Source organism: Trichomonas vaginalis, chromosome IV (genome assembly GCF_026262505.1).
Source record: "Trichomonas vaginalis G3 chromosome IV, whole genome shotgun sequence".
Lineage (NCBI taxonomy): Eukaryota > Parabasalia > Trichomonadida > Trichomonadidae > Trichomonas > Trichomonas vaginalis.
This window is the reverse complement of record NC_067206.1, coordinates 37,272,602-37,294,185: the sequence shown is the minus strand read 5'-3', so window position 1 is coordinate 37,294,185 and position 21,584 is coordinate 37,272,602. Positions and strand designations below refer to the sequence as shown.

The window sequence follows — 21,584 nt, the reverse complement described above, 5'->3', positions numbered from 1 at the left end:
TATTCTAAATTTAATATTTGATAAATCTTTTGAATGAAGAATAAATGAATTCCCGGATAATTGAAACGGATATGATAAAGAAAATGTGTTTAAGTTGATGGATAAAATGTTTTGTATTGATGGATAAGAGTTGGGGTCTAATGTTTGATGTGAAAATCTCATTGGGGTATTAACTTTATCACATTTGATTAAAATGAAATTGGAACCAGTGTCAGAATACAAAACATCCCCAACATCTTTTTCAAAATTTAATATCCCCAACAATGAACGAAGATGAGGAGTACAAAATTTAATTTTCAGCGGAAATTTAATAAGGTTATTTATTTCATCAAGTTCAAAAAGTTTATCAGGTTTTGATTTAAAATTTTCTTCATACCATACGATAAATGATTCATTTAAATAACTTAAAATCGTGTTAATATCCCATTTCGCTATCACATTATTTATATACATATCATACGTTTTTTCATGGTCATCTTTAATAAATGATATATAATCTGAAGGGTCTAAAAGAATGGGATTAAATTTACCACTCACAGAAACGAGAGTAACATTATAAATTCCGCTAACTGTTAAATTTAATTCACAGCTATTATTCGAAATAATATTGATAATTGACATTTTTATTACGATTAAAAATATGGTAAAGCGTTATTTTCCAGTGATAAATAAAACTAGAATAAGATTACCTCAAGAATTCATAAATTCAACGAATAAGAAATTCATTCATGTTATAAATTTTAGTGTTTTCAGAAAATATGAGTCAGTGTCATATTCATCAACAGGTTATATTTCACTTCATTCAAATTTAGTTCAATCAAACCCATATAATGACCATTTCATAAGATTTTCAGATGGTATTAAAAATGTAATTGATAGATTAAAATATGAACAGATTGACAATATCGAATTTTTGGAATTTTGGTTTAAATATCCCGATGGAAAAAAGATTGAAGTTAAAGATAAAGCTGATACTATAACAAAAACAATTACAATGACCGATCCGGATAGTGGGGAACAAAAAGAAATAAAACAAACGATAGAAACTGGTGAAAGGTCAATTATTATTGATTATGATTCAAAGGATTATTATTCGATAATGTTAATGCTTGAATATTAAATAGCCTTAACAAAGAATTTTTCAAGTGATATTTTATATTCATCAACTATTTTATTATAAATATCATTATATGTTAAATGAAGTTCAGTTGTTGTTCCGTTCTTTGATATCTTAATTGTGCTAATATCCTTTATAGGATTTATTTTTGCAACTGTTCCGCAGCATGAAACCTCATCATCTATGAAAAATTGAATCTTCACGTCTGAATCTTGAACATCACAAAGAATGGCAATAATGTGAATTAATGATTCATAAGGTAAAATAATTAAACCGGATTGGTCAATTAAATTTATTATTGAATCATAATTATCAGTTATGATATCGCGATATATTTTCATTAATTCAGAATTAATGTCTATTTTATATGGGTTATCAAGTGGTGCTGGGTATGTTGGATAAGTGGGAATTTCAACAGGTTCTTTACCGGGTTCAGATAAAATGATTGGGTCTCCATTCTCATGGTTTTCTTCATTCTCCTCATTCTTCGGTAAGTCACGAGTTAATAAATTTGGTTGAGTTGCTGACCTTGTTAATTCGGGGCTAACATTAACTTTAACATTTTGAATAATTCGTGATTTATCATCATTTACGTTATAACCAACCGTAATCTCTGCTTTTGCGTTAGTGTTCTTTTGACTAGTGAAACGTCTTCTCATTTATAATCGAATAAAAAAATATATTTAAACTTTTATTTTGCTGGAACTTTTGAATCTATTATTCCCTGTATTTGTTCATGAAGTTGATTTTTAGCTGTTTCATCGTAATTAATAGACCTAATATATTCATTAATTGCATTCTTATAATCATCTGATTTCTCAAATTTTCTTTTATCTGATTCCTTAATTAAATCATAAGTTAAACCTCGTTGCTGATATAATGGTTTCTTAATTAAATCTTTGAATGCTTGAGATAAAGCACCCGATGCAATTCTTGCTACTATAATTGGTTGGAATTGCTGTTTAAGTTCATCTTTAACATTTGCGAAAACTGGATCGAATAAAGCAACTTTAAAGAATTTCTTAGCTGAAATTTCAGGTCTAATATTTGCATATTGACCATCAAACTGGTTAGAATATCGTGGTAATCCATCCGGTCCCTCTTCAATAGCATTTAATTCTTCATTGAAATAAGAATATGGATTATAACGGTATGAATTAATTGGACCATTTTCACCTTCTCCAATGTAAGTTAGTATACAAGTCTCGTGTATGGTGGCACTGCGTTCCACTTTACCCAATACTTGTGAATTTGACACTTTACAAAACCGTTAACGTATATTTTACAACACGAACGCAAAAACTAACTTAACCTTAAATATTTACAAAGCCGCCAACCACTTCACTAACGAACTCACTAATGTAAAAATAAACGTTCTCACTATCGTTCTCACTAGCGACTTCACTAATGTTCTCATAAATTTTCCTCAATATCTTCATCATCAGTGTTAACCCTATTGTAGTCATACTTGAAGCCATAAACTTTCTCTAACTTCTTAACGTACAATTTACATAACTTACCTTCGTCATCGTATGGTTTAATGATATAACTATTTCTATCTTTATACACAGTCAATGAAAAGTCAACTGGTCTCGGATGTATTTGAAAGAACATGTTATGCTCAGGAAGGAAGAATAAATGTTTAAATGTATGTTTGTTATACTGTGGAATTCGAATGAGTTGCTTTTGTTCTGTCATTTACATCCAAATAAAAATTTTCAGTAAATAAAAAATAAACTTAAAAAGTAATGATATCACCACCCTCACACGTATGAAAACATAGCGCAAAAATAAATTTAGGTGAAGTGGTGACATCTCACCTGTTTTTTCACCTGTTTTTTCACCCACTTGAATTCATTACTTTATAACTCTCTTCCTTGGTTTCTTTTTAGTTGCTTTCTTCACGTCTGTCTCCAACTTGACTGTCTTTCTTCTTCGTCCGTAATGATACCAGTTACTTCCACCAGTCAATGGGTCAAATGGTCTTTCGTAAGGGTTTCCATACATTCCATAGGGACCATACGGAAGAACTACTGGTGGAGGAAGAGTTCCATCGACTCTATTTAAATGCATTGTTTCACCTTTCATCTGGTCATTAAAGTCTTTTGCATGTTTTGCAAACTCATCGTCCTTTCCTAAAGCATTTTCTGACTCAGTCGCAACCAAATTGGATGCTTTATTTATGAGCCCTATTTTATTTAATCTTAACTTCTTTGCAACCCAGCCTCCAATCTTTCCTTTATTTGCATCTAATGTCTTCGAAACTCTTCCTCCACTCATTTTATTTACTGCGTCATAAGCCCAAGTGCTTTTGCTCCAAATGCTAATGCTTTTGTTCCCATTGCGCCTAAAGCTGCCCAAGCTACCATTTACACCATATTAAAATCATCTCTCTTCAATATTATCTCATAAAAGTTCTCGTTACTGGAGAAAGTCAATGAAACATAAACATTCTCATTCATAAACTTCTTTCTTATATCATCTATTCGCTTCAAAATGTCTGAACAATTGCTAACATCTTCTACAACAGTTATTTCATCATGAATGACCTTCAAGAACAAGCTCATTTAATATGCAATTAAAATCATCTCAATAATGAGTCCATCCTTTCCATCTTTGGGTAGCACAACATCTTTCATTGAAGAAGGTTCGACAAGTCTTATGTTAAACTTACTGACAAAGTTTGTTATACTATAATGCTTCGGCGGCGAATACATATAGTTTGAAAGACATAATATAGATTCTTCAGCAAATTCACTTATACTGGATTTTATAACAATGTTCTCACGAGACCAAATACCACCAATTGACAATCTTGTAAGCAATCCTGCTGAACCTTCAACTGTAAACGTCGATGGTAACATTCCACGAAGGTCATCTATTGACATCGTTGAGTCACTGAATTTAAATATTTTCTTAAAGCAATCGTCATTATCTAACCATGCAATAGCTTTGAAGTTTTCATTCGAATATACATCTGCTTCATTAAATGTAAAACCTGACTTCTTTGCAGAGGCGATTTTAAAATCTATTGAGTTTGTTTCAAAATTATATGCTATGGTAACTTCTGAAGGTAATGGGTGTCCTTCCGCAGTCAGTTGTTCTCTCACTACCGTTTGAAGCTTTGTGTTAAAAACTTTCATGTCATCTCCTGTGTCTAGGTTCACATACACAGCAATAGGAAAACTATCTTGCTTCTTTGTCTCATCATTATACCTCAAAACATTAAAGTTCTTCAATAATATTGTCCTTCCTGCTGGAATACTTCTAACTTGTCTTATTTCAATAGCTTTCTCACCTCCTACATACTCTACCCAGTGTCTTGGATATTCATAAGTATACTGACTTTCTTGAATTTTGGTTGGTTTCATCATAACGTGTTCATAGTATATCTTTATACTCTTGTCAGTTAGACTCGGTGCTATGTTCTGAATATTTCTGACTTGCATTTTTAATGGAGATAAAATGAAGCATTTAATACATGACGTAGATGAAGACATGAATGAAACTACAGACAAACTTAACTCTTCTCTCATTCTTCCTTTCAGTAAGGACTATGAGTTCTGTTCAAATGGTGTTTATTTCTATTGTGGAAAGATGGGGTCAGGTAAGACATTTAACCTCATTCGTCATATACTCATAACAGAACGTTTAGGAAATGACTCATATTATGACCAAATCATTATATCAGCAACTTCAGACTCTATGGACTCAACAGCGAAAACATTTATGTCAAAAGTTCAAGCCTCTGTCGTTAAAGTTCCAGATAGCGAACTCATTGAATTTCTTCAACGTTACATTCGACGTAAGAGGAAATATTATGCCATCGTTGAATTTATACAGTCAGGAATGCAAAAGACTTCAGAAGAGATGGAAAGAATTATTGACAAACACCACTTACGTCAATACTCAGGAGTTTACGATATGAAACGACTTACAAACTACATTCTATCAAAACTTTCAAAATACCCCTTCAAAAAGTATCCTTCAAACACTCTGCTCGTTTGCGACGACTTCGCGGTAAAGGTTTAGTGTCAAAGCCTGACTCACCATTAGCTAACATCATTACTAAAGTCAGACATTACCACTTAACTGTAGCAATACTTATGCAAACATGGAGGTTTTTAGCTTTAAACATAAAACGTCTCATAACTGACTTCGTTATCTTTCAAGGTTTCTCACGTTATGATATTGAACTCATTTGGAAACAGTCAGGTATAACATTACCTTTTGAAGAAATTTGGGAAGCATATAAGTCTCTCATCTCTCCTCGTTCATACCTTGAGATTCATATCATGACTAATACCATTAAAGTCAAAAATATTCCATGGGAACGACCAACATTGTTTTAAAGTTTAACCTTCAATTGACTGATGGTAAACAAATTCCATGCATCTCTGTCGCCATTTCTGTTAATATTTTTGCTGTCATTCATATCATCCACTTCCCCATCCGTTAACTTTTGAGGATATGCGTTAGAATAGCTGTTCTTAAATGAAGGCTTTTCACCTTTTAGCGCATAAACTCTATAACTTTCTGCATACTTTATGTTTGAACCTCCTGAGCCATCATTGACATAAATTTTTATAGGCTTCCACCCTTTGTTCATGTTCCTGCTTCTTCCCTTAGCTCTTTTGTTCAGTAGTTCTACATCTTTATACACAGCACCTGTCTCAGTGAATTCAACAATATTTTCATTCGTTAGCTTTACATTCAAACCCTTGTCGAGTATATTGTTCATTTCATACATATAAAAGGTTTTTATTCTATATGAAATGAGAAGCAAATCCATCTTAGCTGGTGCCGTTAATGTTCCAATTGAACCAACATCAAATGTTGACTCACGAACGACAAACAATATTGTCATAAAGAACTATAGTTCGGAGTGTTTGAAAGAAAAAGAACCAGAACTTAAGTCGGGAGGGCTCAAAGAGCCCATCATGGCGCATGGCGCCGTGAATTTAAACTCAGCTTCAAACGCTAACGCTACATCAGATGTTAAGTTAGAGTATCCACCACTGGACCAAATTCTTTCAAGAGAAGCCAACGACAACCCTTACACAAATGTTCAAACAAATCCTTCAGATAACGTAGACCATTACCTTCTTCAGTTATATCAAACTATCTTACTCAAAGACGATAAGAAGCTTTTGACAAATCTTATAAGCAAGAACCAAATAATTTTAACAAAGGAGGACCTTGAAAATGTTATCTCACGAATAACAGGGAAACAATGTGTCATTGACTATCTCGACCCTGAAATCGAATGCTGTGGTCAAACGCCACCATTCATGAAAATAGGTAACATCCGCATCATTGAAATACCAGGTACTCCAGGAGTTGAGTTTAAGTATAAATATTCGAACGAGTATACAAAACTTTCAACAGAATATAAATTATGTTTGAAATATGTTTTAGTAAATTAAAGCAATTTGTAATATCTATCCAAAACTTCTTCAACAGTATCGAACTCATCTTCATAATGCAAACCTAATCTTATTGACTTGGTGCAGTTTTCACTAACACAATATAGCGCTTTGCGCTCGGCGCCTTTGACGCCTTTTTCTGTTCTCTTGACTGACATAACTAACTCATTTGTTTCATCAAACAGCAACAACCAAAGTTCATGACCTAATACATAACATTCATACTTTATATTTTTAGCTCTGAGTTCTCTTGTAAGCTGTTGCATTTAATATTTTCTAAAAAGTCAACTTCAACAGTCATTCGCACTGGTGCCTTCAGTTCTACAGGCTCGCCCTGAAAGTCAACAAGTCTGAATTGCATGTCTTTCAAATTATGAGGACTAATGCGAACCCATTTACCTAAATGAGTTGCTATGACAGGAACGTTTGGAATGAACATTGAATTTACTTCATAACAGAAAGACTTATATTCTACTGAACCTTTACTATTAACTCCTGAAATACCTGTGACATTAGCTATTTTTGACTCAATGTATAAACAATTGCCATAACATACGTATGGAACAGATTTCATCTCAATCGTTTTGTCAATACTTTTCAAAGGAAATGTCATATGGTATGCTCCCAGAAGCAATTGAACTCTATGACTCATTCGTGTTATCTTAAACTCCTTTGCATAACTGAACTTCAAAACTCCTGCAATAAGTTTAACATTCATTAAGTTTTCTTCGTTCTCCTTGTTTATTGTAGTATTTATGAGAGCATTTAACACTCCAGCTAATGTTTCCATCTTATATTCTACATTATTGTGAAATCTTATTTCGTGCTTCTTTCCATCTATTTCAAGCTCCATGAAATCTGTTTCATCTGTTATAACGAATGAAGCGATAGTATTGAAGTCAACCATTCTGAATGCAAGTGGCTCATTCTGTAGACCTAAGTTTGTTTGTAGCTTTACTGTCCCGTATTCGTTTGGGTCTGTACTTTGCAAATAGAACAACATTTTATTCTCATTAAAATATGAGTATAGCTGCATATGCGTATGAAGCTGACAGAGCTAAACGTTTATATTTTGGTCAATACTCTCTCACACTTACTGACAAATATATTGTTATCAGTGATGGAAATACCGAGAAATACATAACATGGAAGGACTATGAAAAGTTTGACCCTATTTTAACTCCATGTACAATGCCATTCATTGTAAATGGTGAAGTTGTCATGAAGAACGACACAACAGTATATAAGTCTGTATATGAAGCATTAGAATATATGTTGAATTATAATCCCGAAAGATTTGACCCAAGCACTACACCATGTGCAATGCCTTTTATTAAGGACGGTGAAATCGTAAGAGTTCCGGATTCAACGGTTTATACTGCTGTTCAAAACAGTTTACAAAACATTTTAGCGAATATCTTTAATTCAGAAACTACAGAAATAAAATTACCATATATAACAGATGCTAAAGAAATTAAATCAAAAACGACAACATTATTTACGTCACTTAATGATTTAATGACTTATATCATTAATATTCCTGCACCAACTACAGCATTTGATCCAAACTCGACAGTTTGCAGTGTACCTTTCATAAAGTCGCAAACGGACTCTTTGAGTCCTGAAGGTCTTTCAGACCGAAGCGACCAGGGCGAAGCCCATGACAGTTCAGTAATTGTTTTAAGGGATTCAACAGTTAATGAATCATTAAAGGCGTCATTAATGAAAATCATTGATTTTAACTCATTCACGAATACATATAATTCATTCATTAATGTTTCATATGCTTCTAAAGAAGGTGAGCCAAAAACTATCGATAAAGCGGTGTATGAAATAAAAGCATCAACGACGAAATTGAATTCGTTAACTTTTGACGGTGATAGTTTCGTTAATGACATAACATCGGGGAAAACAATTTTAACGAAAGAATATTTAAAATCTCATGTTAGTGAGTTCGTTGAAATTGAAAAAGAAGGTGGAATTAAGTTCGATCCACTGAATTTCATTTTCAGCTTAGCGAATGCGGGTGTTAGTTTCGCTGAATGGACAACTATACAGAGTGAAATAAATGCAATATGGACGTTTTTGGGGTCAAAAGCGGGAATGGGTGAGCTTGTAAATGCTGCAAGAACATTAGGTGAAACAGGAAATTTTGTAGATGGTTTTAAAAGACTTGTTTCAAATGTTTTAACAAACACAAAGAAATTATTTAGATATACCATACATAACGGACGGATTTTCGAACAGGTAGCAACAAACCCTCCGGTTATGGCTGCGTTGATGATGGTTAGAGATATAAAACCACGTAACGACGGGAACGAAGAACATGAACAACAGAGCCCAACGGGCTCAGAGCCACATAGTGGCGAGGATACTGGTCGGGTTATTCAAGACATTAAAAACGTGTATCCTGAAGTTATTGATTTATTTAGAGGAGTTAATGATTCAATTTCAAAACATTCTATAACCCTCGATGAAGAGAATAAATTAACAGATTATATATTCGTCATTATTGCAGAACTAATGAAGAGAATAAATGAAAAAGGAATTGGTGATATCATTAATGTCAGCGATGTAATGATGAAAAGAAATTTTGACTCATTATTTACAAAACCGAAAACAGAATATAGTCTTTATGACGTAATTACCGAATTAATGAAAAAGATTAATGATAATAAGAGTTCTGGCGGAAGAGTTGAATTAGAAGTGAATGATGTTAATGAGAAATTAGCCGAAAAAGCAGATAAAAACCACGTTCATTATATAACTTCAGACGAACAGATTATAACGGACTACCATGGATATTTAACACGAAGTGATGAAGCGAAGACAAAAAATGTTAATGAAAGAAGATATAAATACATTCGTGCTAAAGGTTATGACATAAGCTGTACTGTACAGTATGATGTAGCTAAAGCACCAGAAGCATTTGGTTATACCGGTGAAATTTATGCCTCTACTTTCAATGTTAACGGTGTATTAGTTGAACCAAGATTTACTTTGAGAGTTAAGTCAAAAATAACGTTTGAAGATGCTATTAAAAGTAAAGCTGACAAAGATGAACTTGACGCAATGAACAAAGTTTTGAAATCTCATAAACACAACATCTCCGATATAAATGAACTTCAAACTTCTTTAGACAGTAAAGCGACAAGAACCATACACATAATCCTTCACTACTGTTAGAGCAGACGACATAATATTGAACTATACCCTTGGTTCAAGTGCACCTTTAGAGAATCCAAGTACAAGCGTAAAAGATACACTAAACTCCTTAAATAACAAATGTATGAATATCGAAGTCATGTCAGAAACTTTGAACACATGAACTACCAGCAATGTTAGATAAAAAGCAGACAAGAACCATACACATGATTTCTTCACAACTGTTGCTATAGAAAGTATTGAAGGAACGGTTGAAGGAAACTGGTGGGGATGTATTATATTGTAAACCTCCTAACTTTCCACAAGGTTTAACATCGGATGACGACATAACGACGATGAGAAACATTAGATGTAAAGATGTTTATGTCATGAAGGATGAACATAATATTAAATTCACTGCTCAAGATTTATATGACAAGAAAGCAGACAAAACAGAGCTTCAAACATTAAAGACTCAGATTCTTCAAACATTATATCCTATAGGCTCTATTTATACTTCAATGAACTCAACAAATCCAGCAACAGTTTTAGGTTTTGGTACATGGCAGCAGATTGTAGACAAATTCTTATACTGTGCTAACTCTTCAAAGCAAACAGGAGGTTCGAAGAAAATTACTGAAGCAAACCTTCCACCGCACACTCATACAGGAACTACAAACACAACAGGTAGTCATTCACATTCAATAACAAAAAGAGGTTATACAAATCTTGCAGCAGGTTCGGATAGACAGGGAATGCATAGATATGATATTTCAAGTGACCCAGTAGATTCAAGCGCAGGTATTTTCTGTGGAACCGCAGGAAATCATTCACACACTTTCACAACAAATCCAACAGGTTCGGGTGAAGATTATATGCCACCATTTATGACTGTATTTGCATGGTACCGCGTTCAATGAACGCGCTTGAGCCTAGAATAAAATCTTTAACTTTACATAAATGAGCTTGAAAGAAGTATTCGAACAACATCCATGGAGGTCATTTAAGAAGTTCAATGAAGCTGCAAAGAGTCGGGGATTTACTAACAGAGCTGAAGTGAAAAGGTTCTTTGACAAAAATGTTGTACATCAAACAAAAATAAACCCTTACGACTACTTTTTACCAATTTACTCCAACACTCCTGACGCATACCAATTTGACACTCTCATTCAAAGCAGAAAAGGAGGACATAAACCATTCCTCATCTTCATTAATGTTAACACTCGCAAAGCTTTTGCGTATATAATGAGAAATAAAGGAACTCGTGAAGTGTTAAGAGTTTTACAAAAGTTTGTAGCAGAACATAGCCCAAGTATTTTAACATCAGACCAAGACGGTGCATACCTCAGCAACGAAATCACAGAATTTCTCATTAAGCATAACATAACTCACTACACTACTGAAGACCATAACCATAACATACTCGGTATCATAAACCGCTTCATAAGAACGCTCAGAGATTTAAATCAAGAGCGAGACTTTACCGAAGAAACAATGAAACATTTCATCGAAGTATATAATTCCTCAACACATTCTACAACAGGACATACACCAAATTCAATGACACAACAACAAGAAGAAAAGTATATACAAAAGAAACGAAGCCAAACACAAAATATCAGAAATTCAACACAATTTACCCTCATTCCTGGTACAAAAGTTCGTGTAGTTCTTGACGACAAACCGTTGACAAAGAAACGTTTAAGGTTAAGTCGAAATTATTATATCGTAGACTCTACGCAAGGTAATGGATATCTTATAAAAGCTGCTGACGACTCCATAGCATTTTACCCTCGTCATAAATTAGTCGAAAGTAGTAATGGCGAACTTGCTGAAACCATTGACGAAGCAAAGCGAGGAGTGGTTATTGAAATACTTGACTACAACATAAACGATGACACTTATAAAGTAAGATATGAAGGAGGCGTTGAAGATGTTATACCATCTAAGAACTTGAGAGAATCTAAACCAACTCATCTGGGACCATTAGAGCGGGAGTACTGGAAAGATAAAAACATGCCAGAAAGAATAAGAAAATTCTTCTAAACTTTTTCATTAGATGTAAATCAGACATGAATGAGAACAGTCATGAAATTATTAATGGTACCATAAATTTACACCAAAAATAATGTTTAGGTGAAGAGGTGAGATGTCACCCGTTTTCTCACCTGTTTTCTCACCTCATGAATTTTCATGATTTCATCGTAGAAAACTCATGAAAACAATTTATTTTTAAAACAATATATTTTTTTTATTTTATTTGAAATGTACGCTGAGTTTGTTGGAGAAGACCGTTGGGAAACTTGTTTGTTAGATGAGAAATATGAAATTCACTGTTGTGAGTCATTTGAAGTCAGAAACAAAAAGACAAAAAGAGTTTTAAGCGAATGGGAGCGAAATGACGGATATGCTGATATGAAGATGGGTGGAAAACACTATCTTAAACATGTTGTCATTGCAACTCATTTTATACTGAATCCTAACAATTTACCTTTTGTAGACCATATAAACCATATAAGAAACGACAATAGACTTGAAAACTTACGTTGGGTCACTTATTCTGAAAACAATAAGAACAAAGGCAAATTTGGAGATATTATATTCGAATTTGTCGACGAACTAGAAGATGAAACAATTGAAATTACAGACTATGGCAAGCATACGTTTGAGTTTTACTACTATAGCGAAGAACAAGACTCTTTCTACTTTTATACCGGCGTAAACTATAGGAAATTACAAGTATATTTTACTAAGGCGGGCTATGCTTATGTAAACACTAGAGATACAGATGGAAAATACGTTCGAATACTTCTTAACAAATTCAAGAAGCTATATGGCATACCATTTTAAAACAATATATTTTTACATATATTAAATGCTTCAGGTTGAAAGAATACGGTGGAGCCAAAAGTGGCTCGACCTCAAAACAAACATTTTATGAGCTTACAAAGGGTGTTATGAATGAATTCAGCAACATACATCCTGACCTCGTTCATTTTGTTGCTAAATTCAATAAAAATAATGTTTAGGTGAAGAGGTGAGATGTCACCCGTTTTTTCACCTGTTTTCTCACCTCATGAATTTTCATGAATTTCCTTAAGATAGAAAAAATAAAGTTAGTTTTATTTTTATTTATTTTTTATTTTGTATAAAAGATATGATTTCAACAATCGGCACAACAACAATTCAAGCCGCGAACGGCGGGACTCTGTCCACAACTACAGCACCAAACTCGTTAGTCATGAATCCTACGTCAATGTTAGTAGAGATGAAAAACTTCATTCCTTCTTCATATACTTTCGAAACAGAAATCCAGAAGATAAAGCAAGAACTTTTAACAAGTAATTTAGACTGTAGTGCGAAAGATGAAGAAAATGAAGAATATCTTTATGAAATGCAGGACATTATTGACCATTTACCCAAATTGCCTGAAATTCAGCATCAAAAACTAACTATTCCTGAATTCGACGAAATTGAAGTCAAAGCAACTGACTCAGTAGAAATAAAGAAGTTCATACGAAAGGTAAACTATGAGTTTCTAGGATATCATTGCAACCATAAAGTTATGGACAAAGATTGCGATATGGTATATAAGAATGTTTCTGACATATATAAATCTGAAGAATTTAAGACCTACGACAACTTTGTTTCGTTAGTTGCTGAATGTGTTTGGGAAATAAGAGATAAAGATAGAAGAGGCAAAGTATGGAACGAACAACTAAGACCCGCTATGTTTGAGATGAAGAAAACCATTGACGCCTTAGTTGTTTTAGCAGGTAAGGTTTCAGAATATAACGCAAAGTTGAACCCACAATGTTCTAAATGTAAAGCAGCAATAAGGAAATATAACTACTCCGTCAAAGAGATAGAAAGAATGAGAAACGACTATGCAGACTTAAAGAAAGAAGCAGAAAAGCCAGCAGAAGATAAAATGAACATGTTAGAATTTCTGAACAAAAACTATCCAACAGCAGAAGATTTCCTTCTATCTGACGTCAAGAAGAAATATAAAGAAACCTTCGGCATTGTTAAAACTTTTGACATACTGACAGAAGAAATAGAAGCTACGAAATTGTTTAGGATTTCAAATATACATCGTACAATTCATGTAAAACGCTTATAAAATAACAGGTGAGAAAACGGGTGAGAAAACGGGTGACATCTCACCTCTTCACCTAAACATTATTTTTACTGAATTTAGCAACAAAATTCTGAGTAAAATAATTTTTAGGGCTTGTGTCAAACCGTTGAGTTTTCACAAAATTTAAAAAAATAACGTTTACCATGTAAAACGCTTATAAAATAACAGGTGAGAAAACGGGTGAGAAAACGGGTGACATCTCACCTCTTCACCTAAATTTATTTTTGGTCAAAGCTTCCACGAGAGAAAAGATTCCTCATTCGCTAAGGATTCCAAAAATGAAAAAATCATTGATTTCGGCTGAGAAAAAACAGCAAAACCCTTCTTCCACGGGAAGCAAGAGAAATAAAGAAGATATAAAGTAAATTTTTTATTTATTCCCGTGGAAGATATAGCACTTTTATGATACTTTTTATTCACGACAAACAAGACAAACAAAGAAAATAAGAAAATACGGCGCCGTCGCGGTTCGAACCACAGACCCTGACCCCTCCATAACACCACCTTAGACCACTGTGCTACGTAGCCTGTCGACATAAGATTTTATAAATTGCATATTTGACGTAAATTTATTTCCATCTGGCTTCCCACCGCATAAGATATTCATACGTGTTTGTAAGACATTCATTAAACTTCTTTTCTATTGCATCTAATCTTGCGTTATTTTTTTCAATAACTTGTCTGTATTCTTCATCATCTCCAGCAGTGTTTGGGTCTTCACGTTTAAAATATTCATTGTTAACCAATTTTTTATCTACAAATTTTATTAGTGTTTGATTCACTTCGTTATGATAACGGTCATATTCTTTCAATACGTAAGTGAAGACAAAATGCGTCGTATCTTCAATCTTAAAGCTTAAAGAACTTTCAACACAGTTTTGAGGGTCTGTCAGTGCGTCAATGAGATAGTATTCGAAGTCAGTCAATAATCTTTTTAAAGTCATTTCATACAGGATAAAATTTAATGTTGTGAAGAAATAGTGTTTATCTCAGAAAAAATAAAGTTAGTTTTTATTTTATTTATTTTTTTATCCTGTATGTAAAGACAGTAATGACAACATCAGAGAACACAACAACTGCTATCGTTCATGAAGCAATAAATGAAGAATACGAGTACATACAATATAACAAACAGTTACGTCTCATTCGTTCAGTCAAAGACGACATGTACCAAATGCAAAGTATTTTGACAGCATGTTATGCTCCAGATACTAAACTTCCTAAAGACTGGTTTAGGAACCAAAGCACTATTGAACTATTAAATGAAGCACAGCGAGACATACTTTTTTCTGAAAACAGTGAAGAACAGCGAGTAGGTAAAAAACCCCAGTCGCCAAAACTCTATGAAAATCGTGAAAAATTGCCAAACGGTTTGAGAGGATATTATGTTCATAGACTTCTCGTAAATGTTGTAGCAATGTGGGCTTCACCTCGTTATGCTTGGTATGTTTGTAAACTTCTTGACGAAATTCACAGACAAGAACGCGAACAGATGGAAAAGAAACTTCAAGCAAAAGATGAAGTCATTGAATCCAAAGACAAAAGCATACAGAAAAGAATACCGCGTTCAGTACCAAAAGGAAAGGAAAAGAACTATAAGTATATGATTTATACTGAAGAGTTGGAGAATGAAGAAGACAGAGATATGGTTATGTTGCATTTAGTCAGAAGAAACAACAAAAGCTTTTACGACCTTGCTAAAATATATAAATCTGACAGAAACTGGTTCTATCGTGAAAACTTACCGATTTCAATGACACCGAATGAGCAAATAAAAGAAATTGTCAAAAATACTCTTCCTCAAACACACTATGACATCAAAGGTTGCACAATACTTACCTTCAAAGAAGACTTACCATTACTGAAGGAAAAAATAACAGAATATTTCGATAACTTCAAAGAGGAAGAATGAAGTCACGACAACATTAACGAAGAAGTCACGACAACATTAACGAAGAGAGAATGAGGTGAGAAAACAGGTGAGAAAACAGGTGACATCTCACCTCTTCACCAAAAATATATTTTTGGTTAAATAGCTTCAGGGTCAATTTCTTCAACCATTTCACTTCCTTCGTCAATGTCAATTGAAGCTTCTTCAACCTTTGGTAAGAACTTTTGTATAACATCTTTGTTCGTTATTGTCTTCAGAGATGAAGGATAATATTTCACAGATGTTTCACCCTTCTTATATTCTTTCTGTTCGGAAAGATTTAAAGCAATACTGAAGAAGTCAATGTTGGAGTTCTTTATAACAGTATAATGAGTATCTTTGACATTCACGAAGAAACCCTTTTGTTTCAAAACTACTGCTAACTCTTGTGAAGTATAACGTTTGCGGTCAATGACAATAGCTAATGGTCTGACATACTGACCGAACTTAGATTCTTTCACAAACTTCTTGTTAAAGATAACATTAACATTTGAAGCATTATTGAACTCATTCTTGATGGCAGTAGCGAGAGCATTGTATGAAAAGAACTTGCAATCTTGCATGTGTTTCATTAAAATAAAAATATTAAATTATTTTGAAAAATAACTTAAAAAAAATCTAATCTAATTTTTTCAAAAATATTTTTTTATTTCCTACTAAAGATGTATCGGAAGTTGTCTAAGTTAGAACACTCGGAAATAAAACAACTTCTTACAGAAGCTAATATAGATGTTGCAAAACATTACGCGACAAACAAAAAAAGCACTCGCTGACTTCATTAAAGACTACAATGGTGCAATAAGTTATGATAGAATTCATGAGTTCATAAAGCCGCAACGCGGCGAGGACGAAGTCCATGCAAGAGCATTTCTTTAAATGACATTGCTATTGACTTATATCATAGACGTTCAGTACCTCATGAAGTAAGAAGAGAAATGTTTGACATAACAAATGCAAACGTTGGTGAAACAAGAAGAAGAGACGACACACTGAAACAACAGAGAAGAGAGATGTTTAAAAGTGCTATAGAACAAGTTCGCAAAGCTAACGATGTCATTCGTTCCATTGACGACAAACCAAAAGAAGGTGAGAGATGGTTAAAGAAAGATGAAGAGAATAGGAAGAGAAATGTGAAGTCAGGCAATAGACTCATTGACTTTAACATCGAAGCTTTAGATGAACCAAACAGAGAATATTTACACAAACATTTCGGTAAGGTTTTCATGAGACTCTTAGAGAAAATTAAAATAAACTCACAACAGAGATGGATGGTATGTTATAAACTTGGTGGAAAGTATGAATGTTCTACGTTAAACCTCAATAATATTGGAACATTACTACATCAGCTCTTGAAGGAGAACTTTATATCAGAGATAGAAGCAAATGCTGCAGGTATTGTTGAAATGCACTATGACTTCTTCTTGACAAACATAAAGAATCTTACTGAAATAAAGATGTATGATTTAACAGAATATGAAGGCTTAACGATGTCAGATGTAAAGAAAGGCAAACCAAAAAAGAGACCATATAGAGATGAAAGCACACTGACAAATGACCAGAAAGATTTTGGAAGCTCTTAAGCAAACAGGAAACCCAGCACTTATAGAAAGCTTTTGGAATGAAATGGTGAAAAGAAGTTTTATAAGAAGAGAAGCGGTCAGTTCTGGAAGTATCTTTGCACATTACCTATAAATCTTGAACGCTACCAAATCTTCAATGAACTGAACAAAAGAACTGCAACACTTATGACAGAGGACAATTGTTTCGTTTATGCTTGCATTCAGGCTGGAGTAAATGAAGAAACTATTGACCACATGAGAGAAGTCATTCGTGTTAGAGACTTTCCTCAAAGTAAAGTACAAGAAATTTCTGACGCAACAGGTATAGCATTTAATGTTACCATTGGTTATTTCAATGACTCAAGACATAATGAAATAAAGAGATATATACCAAAAGAATGCGAAACTGTTAGAACTATTGACTTACTTCTTGTTGAAGACCACTACATGCTAAATGAAAGATTACCAATGACAACATACTTCATTCGAAACTATAAGAAATCTTGAAGGAGTGTGGTGGAATGAACATTGAGAAACAGATGAAGATTTATACAAAGAGAGAAATAAATATGTAGTTCGTTATGATAGAACAACACCCGTTATGGGATGTTATGAAAACATTGTGGGAGTGCAAATATTTCGAACCTATTTCTTATGGAGAACTTTTCACATATACTACTGACTTATATAAACAGAACCTTGCACCATTTAAAGATTTGACATATGCTCCAAAGTATTGTGTACAACTGAAGAAGAAAGCAGAGTCAAAAGAAGTAAATAAAGCTAAATGTAAATTCATACCTGAGCACGTTTTCTTTGCTGACTTTGAGTGTAGTACGGATGGCTTTCATAAAGCTTTTAACATCTGTTATGACAGTGAAGATGGTTCAGTGAGTGAAAGCATTTGGGGTCAAAACTGTGCAACAGAATTTTTGGAAAGACTTCCTGACAAGAGTTTAATATATTTCCATAACCTCAGTTATGACATAAACTTCATCTTAAGACACATGACAGAAGTGAAAGGAACTCCCATCATTAAAGGTTCACGAACAATGCAAATAACTGGTTTATATAAAGGACGGGCAATTATTATAAAAGACTCTTACAGTGTTATAAATAAGAAGCTTAAACTATTTCCTGCTATGTTTAACTTACAAACAGGACCGAAAGAAGTATTTCCATATAACTACTACAGCAGTGTTTTGTTAGCAAATGACAACAGAACTGGTGTCATTTCTGAAGCATGTAAGTTTATCCATGATGCAGATACATTTATGAAGAACATAGATTCCATCAAAGGTTGCAGAATAGATGAAAACCACTTCGACTTAGAAAAATATAGCACGTTTTACTGCAAACAAGATGTAAGAATTTTAAGAGAAGGTTTTGTAAAGTTCCGCAATGACTTATTGAAAGAGTTTGATTTAAACGTTTATGACTACGTTAGTATTTGTTCAATTGCTAACAAATTGTTTGAGAACAGAGTATACTTCCCGAATGGAAATCTTTATGACCTCTCAAATAAACCAAGAGAATTTATTTCGAGATGCATTCAAGGTGGAAGATGTATGTTGTCAGATAACATGAAACAAAAGAGCAAAAAGAAACTCATTGCTGACTTCGACACTGTTTCATTATATCCTTCAGCTATAGCAAGACTTTATACTTTAGAAGGTATTCCAAAAGTATTGAAGGATGAGATGTTAAGCACAGAGTATCTCATGAGACATTTATTCGATGATGACCAAAAGGAACCCATTGGTGAAAAGTTTATGTCTGGCTTCTTTGTTCTCATTAAGATAACAGAGATTGGTATACCCAGACACTTTCATTTAATAGTTTGCGACCCTGAACTAAATCCAGAACTTAACGTTCCAAGAAGTTCAAACACTTGCTGTCTCATGTATGTTGACCATATAACATTACAAGACCTCATAAAATATCAAGGTGTCAAATGTGAAGTGTTGCAAGGATACTATTACGATGGAAACAGAGATATGAGAATAAGAGATGAAGTAAAGAAGTTGTTTGAGTTAAGGTTAAAGTATAAGAAAGAAGGAAACCCCTTACAAGAAATTATAAAACTCATTCTGAACAGCATTTATGGCAAAACTATTCTATCTCCTATTGAGTCAAAAATAACCATAGTAAATGACAAAGATGCTATAAGATATGCTATAAGAAATTACAACCATATAGTGAAGTTCGAAGGTTTGGATGGTTCAGATAAAACTATTTTCAAGCTAACGAAAAGCATTTGCAGACACTTTAACTTCTGTCCACTTGGTGTTAATATTCTGTCTATGTCAAAACGTATTATGAATGAAGTATTCTGTACTGCAGAGGACATGGGACTTCAAATCTTTTACCAGGATACCGACAGTATGCACTTATATAATGAAGACATACCAAAGCTTGCAGCAGAGTTTAAGAAGAGATATGGTCGCGAACTTATAGGAAAGAACCTTGGTCAATTTCATAGCGACTTTGCAGAAATAACACCTGGAAAACAAAGTTTAGCTTATAAAAGTATTTTCTGTGGAAAGAAGACCTACATAGACTTACTCACTAACGATTTAAATGAAGTTGCATTTCACTGCAGAATGAAAGGCGTGAAGCAAGATGTTATTGCTTTAACCGCTAATGAAATGTTTCCTGAAGCTATACAATGCTATTACAATGAAGATAAGAACATTCACATACCTGTTGGAACATATGACAAAGACTCTGAGTTCAGTTTAATGAAACTTTACAAAGCACTTTATGATGGTCAAGAGATTGCATTCGACTTATGTAAGTCATGTCAACCTTGCTTTGCTGAAAAGTTCAACTTTTCAATAACGACTAAAACAAGCTTTATTCGTAAGTTGAAGTTCTGAGGTCATGGGCTTCGCCCTTGCCGCTAGCGGCTTATTTTTGTCAGCAATGAGGTCATGAATGAGGTCATGAATGAGGTCATTCGTGATAAAAATAAAGCTAGCGTAGATTTTACAATACTGCGATGGTAGAGTTTAAGAGTTGTGCTTCAATGTAGAGACAGTCCTTATGGTCTGGAGGCAAGAACACTGGACATTTATGGTCATGAGTGGAGAACATGTCTATCCAAAACTCACGATTGAAGCCAGTTAATTTATAGTATTTAGGGTTAGGAAGTGGTGAAGTTCTTGTATGACCAATGAACTCATTTTCAACGCCTTTGGCTATATTAGAGTAAAGTATTGCTTGCTTTCTATCCCAAATGCCAGGTGTTACAATCTTTGAAAATTCATTTTTCCTCGGAAGCATTGCATCATAATTGAAAACATTCTTAAAATCATCACTTGGTTCGGAGATTTGAAATCTTATACGTAATGGATTTTTTTCTTTAGCGACTTCATTGAATGGTGAGAATACAATGAATTGACAGTCATGAGTTCCATCTTCATTTTCATTAAATTCATAATGAAAGTCTATAAGTTGTGGCTGACTACCTTCTTCTTTCAGTTGTGCAAGAAACTCACGTAAAGGCTGTAAAGTTTGTACTTCAATGTTGAACTTTTTCTCGAACATCTCATTAAATGAAATCATACATTGCAACAATGTTGTATCGTCTTTAAAGTATTTGTATATGTGAATGTTTTGGGCGCTTAAAGACTGTTCGTCATTTTCTATCTCGACTTGAAGTATAAAGTCAACCTTTCTGAAAGCACGTGTTATATACATAGATGTTATGCCAATGTACTTCTCTTCATTTATGTTCACAATCCAGTCTGTTGGAAACTTAAACGTTACTCTGTTCCCCTTTATTTTGACGTCAGGGTTTTCACTACTGAACGCAACAGATAAAGGTATTTGTCTATACATTTAGTTCGGATAAAAATAAACCATTTACTCTTTCTTTGCTTCAGCTTCTTGCTCTAGCTTTTTTTCGCCAGCAAACGTGGGTTCTTTGTCTTCCAGCAGCTAATGCAGCAAGTTGTTTTTCACTAAGTTTTCTCTTTGGTCTCTCTGGCTTTTGTTCTTGTTTTTGTTCCTTCAGTTCGGATAAAATTTGCTCACGAATTTCTTTCTTCAATGCTTCAACATCTATGACACCTTGGGTCTTGTCCGTAGGGCTTGTCTGAGTCATTTGACTGCAGATAAAAAACAAAATTAAAACTTTAACCGATGTAAAATGAGCTTGTCAAAATCAGAGCGAGAGTCTATTATATTAAATGACGCAAGAGGAATACAACATCCTTTCTATTACGTAAGTCAGAGTAAAGATGGTAAAATATACGTAAGAAAA

General features: G+C 33.7%; 11 protein-coding genes and 2 pseudogenes across 13 annotated transcripts, besides 1 other annotated feature; 8 read left to right on the top strand and 5 right to left on the bottom strand.

Annotated features, from left to right (window-relative positions):
- Positions 1-21,584: part of a mobile genetic element that runs on past both edges of the window.
- TVAGG3_0237460 (uncharacterized protein) lies at positions 1,273-1,776 on the bottom strand (the record flags this gene model as incomplete). Its single annotated transcript, XM_051227561.1, has 1 exon — positions 1,273-1,776. A coding segment is annotated over one exon (504 nt), but the record flags the coding sequence as incomplete, so codon positions are not given.
- On the bottom strand, positions 2,975-3,486 carry TVAGG3_0237450 (annotated as a pseudogene). Its single transcript has one exon. A coding segment is annotated over exon 1 (512 nt).
- Positions 3,685-4,617, bottom strand: TVAGG3_0237440 (uncharacterized protein; the record flags this gene model as incomplete). Its single annotated transcript, XM_051227560.1, has 1 exon — positions 3,685-4,617. The coding sequence occupies one exon, from the start codon at positions 4,615-4,617 to the stop codon at positions 3,685-3,687; it is 933 nt and encodes a 310-aa protein (XP_051112546.1).
- Positions 5,893-6,543, top strand: TVAGG3_0237430 (uncharacterized protein; the record flags this gene model as incomplete). Its single annotated transcript, XM_051227559.1, has 1 exon — positions 5,893-6,543. One exon carries the CDS (start codon positions 5,893-5,895, stop codon positions 6,541-6,543), a length of 651 nt encoding a protein of 216 aa, XP_051112545.1.
- On the top strand, positions 8,327-9,098 carry TVAGG3_0237420 (annotated as a pseudogene). The gene has a single exon. A coding segment is annotated over exon 1 (772 nt).
- On the top strand, positions 11,182-11,733 carry TVAGG3_0237410 (integrase core domain containing protein family; the record flags this gene model as incomplete). Its single annotated transcript, XM_051227558.1, has 1 exon — positions 11,182-11,733. One exon carries the CDS (start codon positions 11,182-11,184, stop codon positions 11,731-11,733), a length of 552 nt encoding a protein of 183 aa, XP_051112544.1.
- TVAGG3_0237400 (His-Me finger endonucleases family) lies at positions 11,953-12,537 on the top strand (the record flags this gene model as incomplete). The annotated part of the gene is made up of 1 exon (XM_051227557.1): positions 11,953-12,537. The coding sequence occupies one exon, from the start codon at positions 11,953-11,955 to the stop codon at positions 12,535-12,537; it is 585 nt and encodes a 194-aa protein (XP_051112543.1).
- Positions 13,253-13,810, top strand: TVAGG3_0237390 (organellar and viral DNA polymerase type B; the record flags this gene model as incomplete). Its single annotated transcript, XM_051227556.1, has 1 exon — positions 13,253-13,810. The coding sequence occupies one exon, from the start codon at positions 13,253-13,255 to the stop codon at positions 13,808-13,810; it is 558 nt and encodes a 185-aa protein (XP_051112542.1).
- TVAGG3_0237380 (KilA, N-terminal/APSES-type HTH, DNA-binding family) lies at positions 14,880-15,610 on the top strand (the record flags this gene model as incomplete). The annotated part of the gene is made up of 1 exon (XM_051227555.1): positions 14,880-15,610. A coding segment is annotated over one exon (731 nt), but the record flags the coding sequence as incomplete, so codon positions are not given.
- Positions 15,857-16,330, bottom strand: TVAGG3_0237370 (uncharacterized protein; the record flags this gene model as incomplete). The annotated part of the gene is made up of 1 exon (XM_051227554.1): positions 15,857-16,330. One exon carries the CDS (start codon positions 16,328-16,330, stop codon positions 15,857-15,859), a length of 474 nt encoding a protein of 157 aa, XP_051112540.1.
- Positions 18,460-19,443, top strand: TVAGG3_0237360 (organellar and viral DNA polymerase type B; the record flags this gene model as incomplete). The annotated part of the gene is made up of 1 exon (XM_051227553.1): positions 18,460-19,443. A coding segment is annotated over one exon (984 nt), but the record flags the coding sequence as incomplete, so codon positions are not given.
- TVAGG3_0237350 (organellar and viral DNA polymerase type B) lies at positions 19,636-20,196 on the top strand (the record flags this gene model as incomplete). Its single annotated transcript, XM_051227552.1, has 1 exon — positions 19,636-20,196. One exon carries the CDS (start codon positions 19,636-19,638, stop codon positions 20,194-20,196), a length of 561 nt encoding a protein of 186 aa, XP_051112538.1.
- On the bottom strand, positions 20,306-21,160 carry TVAGG3_0237340 (uncharacterized protein; the record flags this gene model as incomplete). Its single annotated transcript, XM_051227551.1, has 1 exon — positions 20,306-21,160. One exon carries the CDS (start codon positions 21,158-21,160, stop codon positions 20,306-20,308), a length of 855 nt encoding a protein of 284 aa, XP_051112537.1.